The sequence below is a fragment of the Propithecus coquereli genome, unplaced genomic scaffold (genome assembly GCF_000956105.1).
Source record: "Propithecus coquereli isolate 6110/MARCELLA unplaced genomic scaffold, Pcoq_1.0 Scaffold153, whole genome shotgun sequence".
NCBI lineage: Eukaryota > Metazoa > Chordata > Mammalia > Primates > Indriidae > Propithecus > Propithecus coquereli.
The window spans coordinates 6,410,496-6,428,854 of NW_012139747.1; the positions used below are offsets into that span (position 1 = coordinate 6,410,496).

The window sequence follows — 18,359 nt, forward strand, 5'->3', positions numbered from 1 at the left end:
CAACTAAAAATATACATATAGAAAAAATTAGCCGGGCATGATGGCACATGCCTGTAGTTCCAGCTACTCGGGGGGGCTGAGGCAGAAGGATCTCTTGAGCCCAGGAGTTTGAGGTTGCTGTGAGCTAGGCTGACGCCACGGCACTCACTCTAGCCTGGGCAACAGAGCAAGACTCTGTCCCAAAAAAAAAAAGAATTTTGTTCAAAAGCCACTTACCTTAACTCCATAAAAAAGGACTTCATCAGCACTTTTCACTACACTTTTAAAAAAACCACCAAACATTTCTTTGGTATTTTTCCATCTAACACTGAGCTAAAGAAAGAAAATTCCAAAAGAACATTTAATCATATTTTCCTAGGTTCTCTTAAAGAAATTATGATTAACATTCCAAGTAATCCTTTTTATTAGTATAGGCACATGCTTAAGATACCTTTAATTCTCTCTTAACCTCCAAGTCTAAAACACATAACACATGGAAAAGCCTCCTAAACATAGGCCGCCTCATTCTAAAAGGCTAACTTAAGAGATATTTTGAAAAACTGTCTAGGCACTAAGTCTTAGTGGCTTTTAAATCCTTGGTAGAATTATTTTTCTGTTCTATCCAAACTTTTGTTAAGCTTCACCAGACAGAAGACACTGAAGAAATTTCTAAGTTGGAGCTTTTCTCACATATATTAAGTAGCAAGAAAAATAAACAAACAAACATATAAGTCTCCTTTCTACAAAAAGAGTAGCCAGGAAGAAAACAGCCAGGTGCCATGGCTCACGCCTGTAATCCCAGCAACTAAGAAGGCTGAGTCAGGAGAATCACCTGAAGCCAGGAGGTCAAGACCAGCCTGGGCAACAGATCGTCATCCTGTCTCTACAAAAAATTTAAAAATTAGTTAGGCACAGTGGCACACCTCTGTAATCCCGGCTACTTGGGAGGATCGCTTGAGCCCAGATTTTGAGGCTGCAGTGCGCTGATCACACCTTTGCACTCTGGCCTGGACGACAGAGCAATACCCTCTCTCTTAAAGAAATAAAATAAAATAAAATAAAAGATCAGGCCAGGCGGGGTGGCTCACGCCTGTAATCCTAGCTCTCTGGGAGGCTGAGGCAGGCGGATTGTTTGAGCTCAGGAGTTCGAGACCAGCCTGAGCAAGAGCGAGACCCCGTCTCTACTAAAAATAGAAAGAAATTAATCGGACAACTAAAAATATATAGAAAAAATTAGCCGGGCATGGTGGCACATGCCTGTAGTCCCAGCTACTTGGGAGGCTGAGGCAGGAGGATCACTTGAGCCCAGGTGTTTGAGGTTGCTGTGAGCTAGGATGACGCCATGGCACTCACTCTAGCCCGGGCAACAAAAGCGAGACTCTGTCTCAAAAAAAATAAATAAATAAAAAATAAAAGATCAATTTAAGTTCATTCTAACAATCCCAAACAGGACTGAGGGAGAAAAACTAATCTTTGGAAGGGTAAAAAAGTCAAAATTTTCTTTAAGCAGAGTTTTACCAAAATGACACACAATGAATCTATTGCAGGGGGAAGAGCATCTAAAGACGTTCCATTGTGTAGGATATTCAGAACTTATAGTCTATTTTTCAGAAACTATAAAGTATGCTGTTAAAGTAGAGTCTTAAAACATTTTTAACTGTACCATGGAAATGAAATTCAAATGTCTTAGATCCTGATCATATTCTAGGAAAACGTGAAAGTTGCAGTGTTTACTGAGAACAGGGTGAGAAGAAAGCCTCTGAAGAAAGACTTCATGGGAGGAGACAGTCTTCTTAAAGAGGACGAGATGTTCACTGAAAAGAGACACACACAGCATTCAGTGGCATGTTTGGCTCAACACCTGACCAACACCGCTCTCGCTAACCCTACAGTTCTGCTGGCACCACTACTACATGAAATATGCAACTGGACTGAAACGATATTTTGGTATAACCTGGCATCTACTTAGGTAATAAGGCAGCTGCCATTTTGGAATCTGTGGAATTAACCATTGGAGGAAAAGTGATGTTACAGCTGGATTTAATGGATCAAGTTTGGAAGCCCCTAAAACTACATGCAATTACTGCTGTTATTTAGCAGCCACAGAACATTCGTTTCTGTAGAACAATGAAATCCCTTTAATTCTGCTGCCGTGTACACAGCGTGAATCTAACAAGGCTTGGAATTAGCAGAAATTATAAAGCAGCTTTTTATCTCAATCTAGACATTAAAGATCACTTTAAACCTCTCAATTGTAGAAACTTGGGTGTGTTGTGTTCAGGGCTCTACCCCTAGAACTGGTCATGGTAGGCATTCGGGTGTGTGCTAAATGACTCAATACCTGGAGTGTGGGCACTGCCCTAGATATTATGGGCTTGGGGCAGGGCAGCTGATGATGGAAGAGGGGAGGGGTGAGTGTTTTTGAGCCAAGAAAAGAAAGTGCAAGGATGGCTTAACAAGAAACTTTTCCAAATCCAATTTTGTTTGAACTAATTAAATTACAACCAGATTTTAATATGCTGCCTATGTAACTGGACTTCTTTTTGAGACAGGGCCTCCCCGCTCTGTCACCCAGGCTAGAGTGAAGTGGTGTCATCACAGCTCTCTGCAGCCTCAAACTCCTGGGCTCAAGCGATCCTCCTGTCTCAGCCTCCCAAGTAGCTGGGAGTACAGGCGCGCACCACCATGCCCAGCTAATTTTTCTATTTTCTGTAGAGATGGGGTCTCACTCTTGCTCAGGCTGGTAGAACTTCCTCTTTCAAGCCATCAGTGTGGTTATCAGAATGCTGCTTTGTAATAGCCCTCGCTGCAATCTGGTTTCTCCTATTCTAGTAACCAAACTTCAGAAGAAAGCTCTGTATATCATGAGCAGCTTAAAAAGTAATTTCTAAAGACACAAAGATTTATTTCTTCACTATGCCCGACCAGCATTCCCTAGCAAGTATGGACTAGACTAGTTTTTTAGGGGGGAAAAAAAGTCTATCCAGTAGTGTCAATGGCCTCTGAACTCAATATACAAAGACAAAGACCATGTCCCACCCACACTCTGCAAAATGTAGTTTTATAAAACATACTAGGAAACTAATTAACAGCTATACTTTTAATTAGGTTCTTCTACTTACTTCTGCACACAGCACCATTATTCTACTTCTCAAAAGACAGGACTGGCTGGGCACAGTGGCACACATAGCCCTGTGATCCCAGCTACTTAGGATGCTGAAGTGGGAGGATCACTTGAGCCCAGAAGTTCAAGACCAGCCTCAGCAACATAGCAAAATCACATCCCAAAAAATAACTAAAAGATAAAGCCCACCAAGAAAAGCCACTTATGCTTCCAGTTCTTGTTTCGTCTTGGCAAATTCTTCTTTGGTCATAGACCCTACACCGTCTCCCAATTTCTACATCTTCTCTCGAGGGCCGTCAGAGTCGGGCTTTGTAGGAGCAGGCGGAATCTGCAGCAGAGGTGGGTAACTCATGAGCCTCCCAGCCCAACAGTGATGTTCTAGTTTGTGCCACATGCAACTCCTGTCAGTTTGAGTGCACAGGAGGCAGCTACGCAAGCGGAGCTGTCTAAATGCTCTTGTTTTTCTCTTAACCTTATTCCTTCTAGCGATTTAAAAGAAGCGTCCTCCTCACAGTTGGGCACTCATTTTGACTGCGATCACTTGCGCACTTTACCTGTTACACACAAGTGGTAGATCACAGCAGTGTCTACACTGCTTCAATATTGGCCTAAAACTAGTACCATCAATGCTAAAAACCAATGATTAACCATCAAGATTATAAAGTCTCCAGGCTTCAAAAGGAATTTCCTTTAATTCTAAAGGATAATCAAGATTTTAATTATGAATGAACAGAACATTCCTAAACACAAGTTTCAGTACTAATTTTGTTTAATTATTAAGCAATCATCATTTGGGCAGACTCTTCAATATGCCTGGCAGAACAATAAAGACATACTTCAATCTCCCTTAAAATCCCCCAAGTCTCGGTTCCTACAGCCAAGAATTAACTGAAAACTGCCTCCTTACTCCTCAAGCAAGTTTGAGAAATCTCTTCATATGCTACCACCAATACTGAGGTTTCCTGGAAATCAATTCTACTGCACTGGGAAGAAAACGCCAGAGAAAAAAACCAAACTTAAAGGTAGGTATAATTTAAATCATTAAACTGTTTACCCTCTTACAACATACAGAACACAAGCCTGTATGCTTCAACTCATAGCTATGAAATACTCTTCACATATTTTAGACTTTACCAGTAACTGAGTTAGCAAATACCCTATTAAGCAGATGAAATCAGACTTTTCACCATCCATTATGGTGCAGGTAAAAGTCTATTTAAACAAAATGAATAGCAAGGTAGAAGAAAACTAGCTTAATTATTTGATTTTCTAAAGTGTATTCACAATAGGCCCAGCATACTCTGTTGTTTCAATCAGAGTGTCATGTAGCCACACAAAGTCCTCATGTTGCCTTGTAACAGAAAACTCTGGGCTCTGAAATGTGGACAGTGTGGTCTGTAAAGAAAGGAGGGAGAAATTAACTGGTAACCATTACTTTTAGATTAGGTGGCTCAGGTTTCCTGGACTGAACAGTGGAAAAATTCTCAATACAACATCAAGATAAGATCCAATAAAGAACAATGCAATAATACATGATCTCCCCCTGCCACTATTACAGTCTCAACTAAGATTCAACCCAGTCTCTAAGGAATTCTTTTCACAAAACTTCATCTTTCTGAAGCTTGCAATGAACATCCAAAGAGGCAAGAGTCTACTAGAAAAAGTTAAGTTCCAGGAAGTTAACCCTAATTCTATTTTTGAAAAAGTCTCAACTTACCCCTTTCCAAAAAAGGAAAGTACATTACTGTCTAAAAAAAAATCTTAGCTACGGTTTACTACTGCTCTAGAAATTGTCCTTGCCTTCCCTTTTATTCCAGTGAATGCTTACTTCACCTTCTTTGATCAGGTTAACCCAGGCAGAGAATCATGTGGGCAGTCTTTACAGTGTCGTGAATAACTGAGGTATGCTAATCAAGCCACCAAGGAATTAAGGAAAAAGCTGTGTGTTGGGGTGGGGGGGTCCTTCTCAACTTAGTAAATGTAAAAAGCAGGCCATAGACAGGTATATCTCTTGGATGCAGATTAAAAACAAAGGTGGAAGATGTGAGCTGCCTAGGTAGATGGTCCACCTGCTGCATCACCTTGCCTGGTACACTTTCCCATGGAACAGAGTACCGGACACACTAAGATCTGCAACACCTACAGCCCTAGGGCTCTACCACAGTAGAAATGCTAAAGCCTTTATGTTATGCAAGAGAGATTGATAAGGGAGGTTCCCCAGTTAGCAATAGTGCCACATTATAAATAAATAGCAACCATTTCAGTTCAGGGACTCTCTTCTCTCTTCCACTGTAAAAACCTAGCACTGTTTGTGTTGGAAAGTCATTCTGTCACTTACCTTGGTGTGCACTGTAAATTTAACCTTATCTCTCTCGCTGAGCACATCAGCTATGTCGATCTGAAGCGAGGGATCAACATCAGGTCCGCAGACACAGATCTCAGCTGACATACATTTTTGAGTATTAGTCTCGAATTCACTTGGCCCTAAAAATTATCCGTCCAAAAATGGGAGGTAGTTACTGAAAAGAAGTTTATATATGAAGTCTACAAATAAAGTTTACATATAGAACAAAGTCATGAGACATCTCTAAGTTTATCTGAAACTGAGAGAAAACTGCTCTTCAAATGCAGAGGTGTATCCAAAGTATTCCTATAATCTGAACAAAGCAACTGTTCTAATTCTAATGCCATGTACATTGCATATTTTATGTCTACATGAAAAACAGATTTCGCCAAATACTAAGGCTTGAACTAGACAGAATAAAATCCAGAATTTCTAACATAAATGCCAAAATACAAAGAACATTTAAGAGGCATTAACCAGACCACACAAATATCTGAAAAGAAAACCTGGGCAAGGGGCACAGAGAACAATCATGTAGTGTAGGACCCTGGGTGATTAAATAAGAGTAGACCTATTCATGTTCAGGTACTGCTTCAAAAAGCTAAGAAATCTAGATGGGATGGGTGCATTACCAAAACTAAACATGGCCTTAATCCCACTATGGTTACACATGAGCGACAAATGTGAGCTGGGCCCTGGAAAGAAAAGTAACTGATTTTGTGAGCTGGAAATTCAGAGGGAAAGATATCCAACTCCATTTTTGCCAGTCCAAAAAACCTAAAAACAAAACAAAACAAAACTTTTTAAAGAATATGGAAAGAACACAGTGAAAGCACTAAGAAGACCTGGCCTATTAGGGAAAAGTGGTTAAAATGGTTTTCCTATTGAATTTAACACACAGTAAAGTCCTTAATTCTTAAAGCAGACAAGTTGGTGGCCATCCTTGAAGCCCGACGCGAGAGGCATGAGGGACTCACGGAGGAAGCATGCAGTTTCTCCATTCCTCCTCTTACTGTAACCGGTACTAAAGTAAAGTTGTCATAAACTCTAGATTACTCACCACAGGGAAAATTTCAAGTGAAGATTGGAGTTAAGAGGATGAAGTATTTCCCTCTAAATTTCTAGGCTGGGCACGGTGGCTCATGCCTGTAATTGTGGCATTTTGGGTGGCTGAGGCAGGAAAAATGTTTGAGGCCAGGAGGTCGAGGTTACAAGTGAGCTATGATCAGACCACTGCACTCCACGCTGGGCCAGAGCAAGACCCTGTCTCTAAAAAAAATTTTTAATTTCCCTGTGCATTATTTTCTTCAAAATAAAGTTTAAGAAGTGTTGAATTTAACCTCTAAAACTTGAAAAACAGCCCAGTCAGCTACAAAAAGAGTAAATATATTCATTAAAAACACATGGATTACTTCTCTCTCCCATTGTATCTTACAAGTTTTTAAGTAAGTACTTCCCTTTTTCAGTAAGCACTGTCTCTAAAAAAAATAATTTTTAATTGTGAGAACCAGAAGTAGTCCTATAACAATGGCTTCCTTCCAAGAAATAAGCTTAAAATTGTCACCAGAACTTGATTTTATTAAAAACATCAGCTATTAGTAGGATTACACTATGCTTAACAACATCGGTGAGAGATGGGGCAACTCACAGGATGAGTCTAAAGTATGTTTCACGATTTCTTAGATTCCATTTCCTAAAGTCAGAAACCCCAGCTTCTAGTGCTTCTCAACTTAATGTGCTGACAATTCCACTTTAGCTTGCTGCAAGCTGAGCAAACTCAGTGAGCCTGAAAACTCCACATGGGTTCCCTTTGGAATTAGGGTGGGAGGACCCAAGGGGGATGTAATCAAGTAAACAGGGTTCATGTAAGTGCCACGGTTCAAGCTACAATGGATGCTACCAGCTGCTTTAGCCGCTTTTCATTCCACTGAATAATTATCTTCTGGTTTTGTCTCTTTTCCCATATTCCCAATCATGCAGACGTAATACCCCAGACTGTATCTGTCTCCCTTTCTGGTCAGCATGGCAGTATTTTTTTGGTATAAGAGAGTGATGAAGACACAAAAGAATGAAGAAAACAACTAGGTTTTGAAAGACTACTTCTATAGCAGGATATCAAGCAACCCAGCTTCTCCAGAAGCCATTTTTGCCTGGACACTTCACCCTACAAAGGGATTCAAACAAAACTCCAACCACTTGACATGATAGTCTTAACCGCCAAATAAGTAGGCAATACACAGCAGTCTGTATTTGGGCCTTCAAGAACTGTCTGAGAGAATACTGGCAAAATTCCCTTAGCATCCAGGCCATCACCAATTCAACAGTCCCCAGTCACAGGTTCCTCATACTGTAGCATGTAACCCTCCAGATGATCAAGCAGACATGATCTAAGAGCAAAAAGTTGTGAAATGCTTAGAGCTCCTAAGTCAGCATTTGTGTCCTCACTCCGGAAGCACTCAGTATGATTAAAAGTTCAACATTCCCTGTTATCCTTTGTCAACGAAACCAACACCCCATAGTCCCATGCCATAGTACTTGCTAAATAAAACCCCAGGCTCCAGATATAAGGAGCTATCCCCTAATCTTGAAGCACAGAGTACTGCTTAGCCCTGATGGTCAACGTTGAGTCTCTGACTTGGGCCATAGAATGGATTTAAGCTTTAAAATTGACTTTTATAGATTTCCGTAGAAACCACTGCGCCACATATCCAAAGTTTCAGATGGAGGTTCAGCTCCCAAGGTACTTTCCTACCAGATCAATCCCTATAATAAAGATAACAATTACTCTCATTGCAGTAAGAAGAAATAAGGGGTAAACAAGTATTGCTTCATTAGAACACACATATTTTTATCTGCTTTAAGAAATCTGAATGCTTTTAGCAAAATAACTAAGGCACTTCCCTAAAAGGAGAAAAACTGTTATGGGATCCCTATGCATTTTCTCACCTGCTCATCAGCTTCACTTTGGCATAAGACTTAATACCACCAGCAAAGCCCCTTCTTCAAAAGGGTTAATGGCTCCCACATGGCAAAGGACACCTAGTGACTAGACAATACAAAAGGCAAGACTCTGTCTGAAATTAGAAAACCACAAGGGGAACAAAGAAAAGACATAGAAAAGCGTAATTAATGTTGAGTTGTTATGGCGACAGCAGACTCTGCAGCCAAAATGACAAGACACAGAAAAAAAATTCCAATCACTCCCATCTGCCAGAATGAGGGCTAGCCGAATAACTATTTAAATCTATTTAATTAGTTAATACAAAACTATTTCAAGGTTTGTATAAGATGTAAGAAGTTTATGCAATATACAATGCTAGCCCTGCCCCTATATTTCCATAGTTATTTACATATCACAAAGAAACTACTACAGATAAAAAAAGATTACTCATATACATTTTTAAGAGAAGGGGTCTTGATATATTGACTGGTCTCGAACTCCCAACCTCAAGGGATCCTCCTACTTCAGCCTCCCCAGTAGCCTTATATGTATTTAAATGACCTACTTTCCATTCCAGAAGCAGAAGACACGTACTCAGCCAGTCAGCTACATCAACGTGTCTTCCTTCAAACCGTTACTCTCCCCTCTAAGGATTTTTGCTTTGTTATCCTTCATCCCACCTCCTAAGGAACGAAGACCTCTGCCAGGGAGAGGCCAATATGACAAACTATCCGTGAATGGTCTGTTCACAGCATGGAGCCAAGAACCCTGCCTCCTTGATCAGATTTTCACTTTGATTGCAGGAACCCAAAACAGTATATTTCAGCTGGCAAGCTGTTCACACCTTGTCTAGGTTAAATACCCATTAGCAAGGAAATAAAAAAATGTTCCACCACACTCTAGATTTGCATTAATTTCTGCAAACATTAAAGACCTGCAGGATACGTATTTACAAGTATTATTTGGTTACTGTTTTTTGTTTGTTTGTTTTTTTGGTTTTTTTTGAGACAGAGTCTTGCTCTGTGCCTGGGCTAGAGTGCCGTGGTTTTAGCCTAGCTCACAGCAATCTCAAACTCCTGGGCTCAAGTGATCCTTCTGCCTCAGCCTCCCAAGTAGCTGGGACTACAGGCACGTGCCACCATGCCCGGCTAATTTTATATATATATATTTTTAGTTGTCCAGATCATTTCTTTCTATTTTTTTAGTAGAGACGGGGTCTCACTCTTGCTCAGTCTGGTCTCGAACTCCTGACCTTGAGTGATCCTCCTGCCTCGGCCTCCCAGAGTGCTAGGATTACAGGAGTGAGCCACTGCACCTGGCCAAGAAGTCAGTTTAAACCAGTGATTTTCAGACAGGGACTACTGTCTCTCCACCAGCCCCACAGGACATTTCTGACAATCTCTGCAGATATTTTTGACCTTTCCAACAGGAAGGGAGGAGACGGTCACCTAGGAGAGGTCAGGAATGTTGCTAAACACCCTACATTGCACAGGATAATCCCCAAGAAGAAAAAATGGTCAGGCCCAAAATGTCCACATTGCTCAGATTGAGAAACCCTCTTTTAAACTACAGCTCTAGATTAGATGGTTAGTCAACTTCTAGATCTCACCAAATACGAATTTAGATCTTAAAAGTAAAATCTAGAAAATCCTTACAGCCTCTTGGCCGTTTCTACCTACGGCCAAAAAATTGTGATCAGATCATGACCTGCTAAAGCAGTACTCACAAAAGGGGACCTTAAGACACAGTGTGCAAGCTACTGAACCAGAACCAAGGCATGGGCAGCTTTGAGAAGTTATACTTCCTTATTTTAAAAAAGAAAAAGTCACGAGTGTAGCGTAAAACTTCAGTCTACAGTATTTTGTTATTTGGGCTTGCTGCAGTTTTGGTCAAAGTTCAGTATTGTTCCTATACTAACACTCTTTCATCCTAGCTGATGGAGACACAAGCGCCTGTTGAGGCAGCTTCCACCAGTTTAAAAAAAAAAACCCACTAAAATCTTTTTACCTGCAAACCAGAGCAGCAGCATTTAGGCGACAGCATTAATGACTGAGTATGAGAAGGACAGACACCATCCAACAAAACCCATGTAACCGACTAGTAAAAGTTAAGCTGCTATGTCTTTAGCTCTCTAGCCTAGAATTAGAACTCAGAAAAGTGATGGTTGTCAGAGGGATATATATTAAAAACATTTATTTGAATTGAAAAATGATGCACCTTTTGTGGAAGAAAGGGAGTCTGATTTGGCTGATTGAGGACTGACTTTGCCAATTAGTTAAATCTGTGGCATTAAGTTTTTTTAAAAAAAATTTTTAAGTATGCAATAAGATAAAAGCATTTTATAAAAAATATATTTCACAAAATAGGCTGGGCACAGTGGCTCACACTTGTAATCCTAGCACTTTGGGAAGCCAAGGTGGGAGGATTGCTTGAAGCCAAGCGTTTGAGAAGAGCCTGGGCAACATAGCAAGACCCCATCTCTACAAAAAATTTTTAAAAAATCAGCCAAGTGTGGTGGCATGGGCCTGTGGTCCCAGCTACCCAGGAGACTGAGGCAGGAGGATCACTGAAGCTCGGGAGTTTGAGGTTGCTGTGTGCACCACGGTCACCGGCACGGTCACCATGCAATGCAGTAGGTCCCAGAAGCTTATTTCTTCTGTCTAACTGCAACTGGGTACCTTTGACCAACATCTCCCCTTCCCCCATACACCACCCCAGCCTCTGATAACCACTATTCTACTCTCTACTTCTGTAAGTTCAACTTTTTTAGATTCCACATAAAAGTGAGATCATGTGATATTTGCCTTTCTGTGCCTGGCTTATTTCACTAACATAATAGCCTTCAGGTTTACCCACGTTGTTGCAAATGACAGAACTTCCTTTCTTTTTAAAGGCTGAATAGTATTCCATCATAAACATATACTACATTTTATCCATTCACTTGCTGCTGGACACTTAGTTTGATTCCATATCCTGGCTATCGTGAATAATGCTGCAATGAACACACAAGTGCAGATATGTCTTCGACATACTGATTTCGTTTCTTTTGGGTATATATCCAGATGGAGGATGGCTGAATTACATGCCAATTCTATTTTTAGTTTTGTTGAGGAATCTCTATACTGTTCTCCACAACGGCTGTACTAATTTATATTCCCACTGACAATGTGCAAGCGTTCCCTTTTCTCCACGTCCTTGCCAACACTTGTCATCTTTTATTTTTTTGATAACACCCATTCTAACAGATGTGAGGTGGTATCTCATTGTGATTTTAATTTGCATTTCTCTGATGATTAGTGTTGTTGGGCATTCCACTTGAGATATATTCTGGGTTCTGATGGGCAGAGTAATGAGCAAACAGTCGGTAATACACAGACCCAGCATTCTCCAGCTCCACTGAGATTCTTGCAAGGCAGGAGTTGCCTGTGCTCAGCCCTGTGGGCTCTGCCTTCATTCCTGAGCACAGCAGGTGAGCAGACACAGTCAACCATAGGGCACACTCTGGACATTTCCAAGGGACTCTTTGGTCCACTGGTGCCTGGAACAGAATGATTCTGTTCCAGTCATTCATGAATGTCATCCCCAATCAAGAATTGAGGGGTCCAATGAGATGGACACATACTAGGTACTTATCAGATTTGGCAAGGTTCCTGAGCTGCCATATTTTCTCAAATTTGGAAGTACTCTTTGACATCCTTAGGCCATCACCTTCACCTTACAAATGGGAAACTGAGCCCCTGAGAGGAACATCCCTCTACCCTACCCTGTCCCAACCAGGAGTATACATTCAACCAGGGGCAAAGTTGGATCTCTCTACTCCCAGACATGCTCTTCCGACAGGATGCAGACCAGAGGTGACTTGTTGGTAATTTGGTCTGCATCATAAGGATGCACAGGGCTGGGATAGGCTTCCTAGGGGAACACATGAACTCTTACAGAGGTACAGAGGCAAGAGTAAATGTGAATGGGAGATGTCACGCATGGGGACAATTTGTCCAGAAGGACATTTTGCAAAACTGCCAAATTAGCAGTGTTTTCAGGGTCTTCATCACGACCCTGTCCTGATCCTCTTCTTTTCAGTAATTGTAACATTTTCTCCTAGTCTCCTTCCGCACCAGAATCAGGCACCCATAGATGATGTCTTCTTCTTCTCCTTCTGTTTCTCTTTCTCCTCCTCCTCCTCCCTCTCCTCTCCCCACCCTTTTTTTGAGACAGGATCTCACTGTCACCCAGGCTGGAGTGCAGTGGTGCCATCATGACTCACTGCAGCCTGGAATTCCTGGGCTCAAGCGATCCTTCCACCTCAGCCTCCCAAGTAGCTGAGCACACACCTGATTCTGAAATTTTTTATAACAATGAGGTCTCACTCTGCTGCCCAGGTTGGAATAGACTTCTTTTTTTAACAGCAAGACATTTGGCACAATTTTATTGTAATCATTCAGAATTTTAGTTCCAGAATAATACTGATTTTCTTTCATATCATGTCAATTACTTTAAAAACATTATGTCCTGTCTGTTTGGGGTTACTTTCTAACAATTGCATTAAACCTCATTTTCTCAGTAATTGCGTGGACTTAACTGTAAATTTTTCAAACAGCTTTATTAGGATATCATTGACATATAAAATTTTATACATTTAAGGTGTGCCGCTTGGTGTTTTGAAACACATATACATTGTGAAATGATCACCACATTGCAGCTAATTAACATATCTATCACCTCTATATAGTTACCATGTTTGTGAGCGTGTATGTGTCGAGAAGATTTATTTTAAGATCTATCCCCTTAGTAAATTTCAAGTATACAATATAGTATTGTTAACTATCCTCACCATGCCATACATTATATCCACAGCACTTATTCACCTTGCAAACTTTGTACCCTTTGACAAACAGCACCCCATTTCCCGCTCCCCTGGCAATCACCATCCTACCCACTGTGTCTACAAGTCAAAGGTTTAGACCATACAAAACCTGTATCTGCTCTGGCTCAATTCTTAAGCATCTTATGGCAATTTTACCAGGGTAACCGTGTCACCAGAGTTCTTAATGTGCAGTTCTTAATGTGTCCCGCTCCCTTTTTGGGTGTCATCAGAAAACCCAATGACCTCTTGTTCTCTGAAAACTGCATATAGGGAGATGTGAATATCTGCGTATGGTAGGCATGAATTATTCCGCCTCAGAGAGACCAGACCTCACAGGGCACTTTATTAGGGGGAACTGGAGGATTCAAAGGGATAAATGGGGACCATGAAAGTTGAAGAGATAGGGTCTCACACTGAGAAGAGGTCAAAGGGCACAGGGCATTATGTTTGAAGAGAAGCCAAGCTGGAGGAACTGGAGTAAGCAAATCCCAGGTTCAGTTTTTGGACCTGCCAAGGTCTTGGAGGCTGAGATTTGGCCAGTGGAAACCAACGTGGGGCATCCGTCAGACACACATGGAGAGAGCCCTGGACTACGAGCCAAACCCTGTAGGTCGTTCCGGCTCCTCGTTATCCTATCCAGGAAGATGAGTCTGTGAGACAGAAGGATAAAGGGTGAGATGCTTGAATCCTGGCCACCTTAGGAACCAAATCTTGCAGTTAATGGGAAAAAGGAGGTGGGATCATTTTTACATCTTTTGGGAGGAAAAAAAAAACAGTAGCGAGGTGAGTTTAGGAGCCCATGGAGTGATTGTGAGTTCTGATTTGTTCAGTGGGGTCCAGTTTTTGCCTGTTGCCCCTGTGTAAGAATTAATGGCACCCCACTTTGAAACACTCTCAAAAGTGTCTTGGTTTGGCCAATAAAGCATGTCATTGCCTTAGCTATAAATCAACTTAAAAAAGGAAGAAAAGTGGCTACAAAATTTGGTGGGTAGGAAAGGCCTGTCATGATCGGCTAGGGAAGGTGCCTGACCTCCTTCTGACTTGGCCTGGGATGCCCTACCGCTTCTGTTTATGCACCCCCTTCTCTCTGCACCCCTACTCCCCTCATACTTGCCAATTCCCTTTGACTACTGCCTCCCTTCCCACCCTCTCTTTCCCAAAATATCCTTCTACTTACACCTCTGCAAGGTGCATTCATACTTCCTGATTGGAGCTGGCTCTGTCCGCCCCAAGCCTATCAAGGCCTTGGAACAGACCGGCCAACACCCAGACCTCTCCATGTGGCCGTGGTGAGCACAGGAGACTTGGGCCCCTGGGACTTACATTTTTCTTGGCAGGTGACCATGCAGATAGCTTCAGATTGGAAGTTGTTATTATTCCCTTGGCAACCGCCGTAGATGAATTCGGAGCAGCGCTCAGTTTCTTTATTATACCACCAGCGTGGAATGTAGGCCAGGCAGGGGCCAACCTTCTGTGGCAAACCGCATATGTCTGCAGGGAGATGGCAGAGCACAGCGGTGTGGGTACCTGTCTCCCTGGAGAATGTCCATCTTTTTCTTCCTCGGGCCACTGCTCTCTTTGTCTCCCCTGAGAGGCGAATTTGGCTCAGGGCTGTGCTCGCAATTCAGTGTGAATCTTGACCACTCAGTTTACGTCTCTGATCCTTGACTTCCTCATCTGTGAGACAAGAATATAAAATCCCACCCTGCTTGTCTTGCAGGGCAGCCGTGAGGAACAGCTGCAACACAACATGGCCTCTCGTACTGTGCTTCCCCAACATCTGAACACTAAATCTCGCTGATTTTGCTCCCAAATAGCTCTCCTTTATTTCCATGCTGCCACTTTCTTAACTCAAGCATCATTATATATTTGCCAGGACTGTCATGAAAGGCCACCAGCTGATCTCCAAGGCTTCTCCAATCTGTTCCACATTGGTTTCCAGAATGACTGATCCATTGGGCTCAAAGTAAAGTTCTATCAAAACCCAGAAGGACTTCGGAATCCATTTCCTCCTCCTCCTCTTCCTCCTTCTCCTCTCTGACTTTATATCTCCTGTTGCCCCCAACATCCACCCTTTGGAACTTCATGCTCTAAGAATAATCACATTCTCACACAACTCCATGCCTTCGCACACGGCTGAAATCTCCATTCCTCTCTTGCTAACTGGCTGCACTCCTGTTCATTCTTTAAAACCCTTCCCAGACATCAACTCTTGGATGATGCCCTTCCTGAATCCATTCTTTACCCCGTGTTTTTCTTAACTGCTTCTCAATCTTGAACATACTTTCTTCACTTCCATTTAATTTTCTGTTCATACTTTCTGTTTCCTCCATGAGAACATGAAGTTTTTGAGGATAGGGATTGTGCTTTAATGCCATCTTGGTACAGCAGTTCCTAGCAGATAATTTGGCACAGAGTGGATGCTTCAGGGGTATTCACAGAAACAAACAAACAAACAAACAAACAGACAAAAAACAAAAAGAATGTATCCTGAACTTAAAGAAGCATTTATTGAGCGAGCAACTGTTTTGCCCACAGTACTATGAGGTACAAATTGAGTCCTTTAGAATCTCTTAGTCTGAAGCACAACAGAACAATAATTATAGCACTTACTGAGTGCCGGGCCCTGTTCTTAGCATCTGACATACATTAACATTTAATCTTATGAAGTAGGCCCTCATGTTGTTCTCATTATGCAGATAAGAAAACTGAGGTTTGGAGAGGCTGAGTAACTTTCCTGAGGTCACGTGGATGGTAAGGGATTCAGATGTGGATAATCCATTGCTCTTAGGACCAAGAGCAAATCCCTTACCCCCACCCCCAGCAAGTCCAGCTTCATCTTTCTCATCTCCTACTGTGCCTATGCTACTCTCCGCATCCCTGCCTTGTCGGGCCTGGGCGTGCTGTTAACACAGAGCCTTCGCACGTGCTGTTACCTGTGCCTAGAAGGCTATTCCCTCCCACTATTGCCTATGTGCTACCCATCCTTCCGATCTTAAATCATGGATTCCTTTTCCAGGAAAACCTTTTCTGACCTCCCTGGCCACAGAGAGCAAGTGGAGCCTGTCATGGGAGCCAGGCCACCAATGAATATTTGTTGAATGAATAGTCCCTGATGGTCTTTAGAGCCCAGTAATATGGGCAGAGAGGAAAGAGTGTAGGAGGTCTAAGGTGGTCAGGGAAAGAATCGCTGATTTACATAGACAGAGAGGCCTGGAGAAAAAAGCCAGGAAATACAGATCATATCCCTGTCTCTTGTAGCCATCATATAACCTGACACAGTGTTGGCATTTGATGGGACTTCAGTGGCTACTTGGCATCTCAGAGTATCACCGAAGAGTAGCCGAGAGAGCCTGTGGTCCAATACCCGCACCTGTCTTATGCATGGGGAAGGTGAGGCCCAGAAAGGCAAAACTACATTGCTCATATCACACACCAAAATAGGGGAGAATTGAAATGAAACCCATGCTTCCCAAGTCCAGCCCTGGCAGGTTTGTGTCAAGCAGAAGATATGCCAAGACTCCTGAACAGAGATCAGCCACCAGTGAACCAGGAGAGGGAGTCGGACAACGCAGTGCAGGTAGGGTAGGAGGTAAGAGCTTTGGGTAATTCGCAGGGTCTCTGAGTTACCTTTTCTGAGGTCTAAACATTTCTTTCCACAGCTAAACAGGCAACACTTCATCTGTTCCGGGCAATGTCTGTGCTTGATACACTGGCTCCTTTCTTCAATTTCGCATTTTATTCTAACTTTGGGACAATTTTCTAAAGGAGGCAAAGACATATTCCCTTGAGGCCTTAAAGGGGCCAGTGCTCTCCCTTCCGAGGCCCAGGGCACCACTGCAGAGTTAGGGAAACTTGTTTTCACTTCTCCTGTCCCCAGAAGGCAGTGACACTAGTAGGGCTCAGGAATTTCGCACCACCACCCACATCCCCAACCCCATATCAACTCACCTAATCCCTAAACCAGCCCCTACCCCCTACCCTCACCACCTGTAAGGTTCCAGAGAGAAGGATGCTTTCCTCTAGTACTATTCTGGTCACTCTGCCTTCCTGTGTTTGGATGTTTCCCCAGGAGGCATGGTAGCTGGCGATGATTGAGACCTCCATTTCTGGCAGCAGGTGGCTGGGCTTTTGGATTTTGCACCACCCTTGGTATGGCAGCTACCCTCTAAGAAACTTGATCTCCTCATTTGCCTCTAGGGTTGTTCTGAAGACTAATGCAACAAAGTTTGAAAAGCCATTGTCAAACTGCCTGGGGCAAAATAATAATGACTAACATTGAGGAAGTTCTTACTATGTGCCTGGCCTTTTCTCCTTAATGCCCAATACAACTCTATGGGGAAGTACTATTAATATTCATATTTTATAAACAGAGGGATCTGAAACACAGGTTGGTTATGTGAACTTGCTCAAGATCACACAGCTACTAAGGGGTGGAGGCAGGATTTGAACCTACAACGTGGGCTCCTGAGCACTCACTTTCAACCGCTACTTTTAAAGTGCTCAGTATATTTTAGCTGCCAATTATGGGCCTTCATAGTTCAGCATTCCAAGGGACTTCTGGGGACCATTTTTCAGCCCAAAGGCAAGGATCCTCTGGGTATGGGTGTGAGGGTGGGTGTGGGTGTGGGGAAACCTTTGGGCGCTGCCACGGGAGGATGTGGGAGCTGATGAGGTGGTCCTGGGGGAGTGGCCTGTTTTTCTTATGGGAAAGTTCCGTGGGCTTCCCAGTCCCTTAGTCCGTTTCATGAGGTCTAGGTCCAGGCACCTCCTGGAAGAACTCCTTGCAATGGCAGTGAGGAGTCAGTTGCCACAGACTTAGGCTCCTGCATTCACCAAAGTCAGCTTGCCAAGAGGAAGGGGGCTGAAAAAATGGCTCCAAATAACTGCCCCTCCCACCCAGGATCCCAGGCTGAGACAGAGGAAAACACCCCTCATCTGTGAAATTGTTCCTTTTTCCCTCCTACCCATTGAGTTCCCTTTCTTCACCGCAAGGACAGAGTCCCCAGCACTTACTGATGAAGAGCCCTTCAACCAGCCCAGGTCCCTGGATGCCCTCCAGGAGGATGAACGGTACTAGGATCGGCAGAAGTCCTGAGAGTGCCAT

General features: G+C 42.8%; 1 protein-coding gene and 1 pseudogene across 1 annotated transcript; both read right to left on the reverse strand.

Annotated features, from left to right (window-relative positions):
* The window catches only part of LOC105807135, a 16,504-nt pseudogene extending 10,056 nt beyond the window's left edge, over window positions 1-6,448 (reverse strand).
* Window positions 6,449-14,489: 8,041 nt separating this feature from the next.
* Window positions 14,490-18,359, reverse strand: LOC105807136 (WAP four-disulfide core domain protein 6A-like). Its single transcript, XM_012640426.1, has 3 exons — window positions 18,269-18,359; window positions 16,883-17,014; window positions 14,490-14,743 (listed from the first exon to the last, which is right to left on the reverse strand). Exons 1-3 carry the CDS (start codon window positions 18,357-18,359, stop codon window positions 14,490-14,492), a joined length of 477 nt encoding a protein of 158 aa, XP_012495880.1.

Excerpts from the sequence above, each read along its gene's own strand:
- LOC105807136 (XM_012640426.1), bottom strand. The coding sequence starts at position 18,359 with ATGGCACTCTCAGGACTTCTGCCGATCCTAGTACCGTTCATCCTCCTG. Across the intron at positions 17,015-18,268 it reads GGTTGAAGGGCTCTTCATCA|AAAATTGTCCCAAAGTTAGA; the intron begins GTAAGTGCTGGG and ends TGCCTCCTTTAG. Across the intron at positions 14,744-16,882 it reads ATGTTTAGACCTCAGAAAAG|ACATATGCGGTTTGCCACAG; the intron begins GTAACTCAGAGA and ends ATCTCCCTGCAG.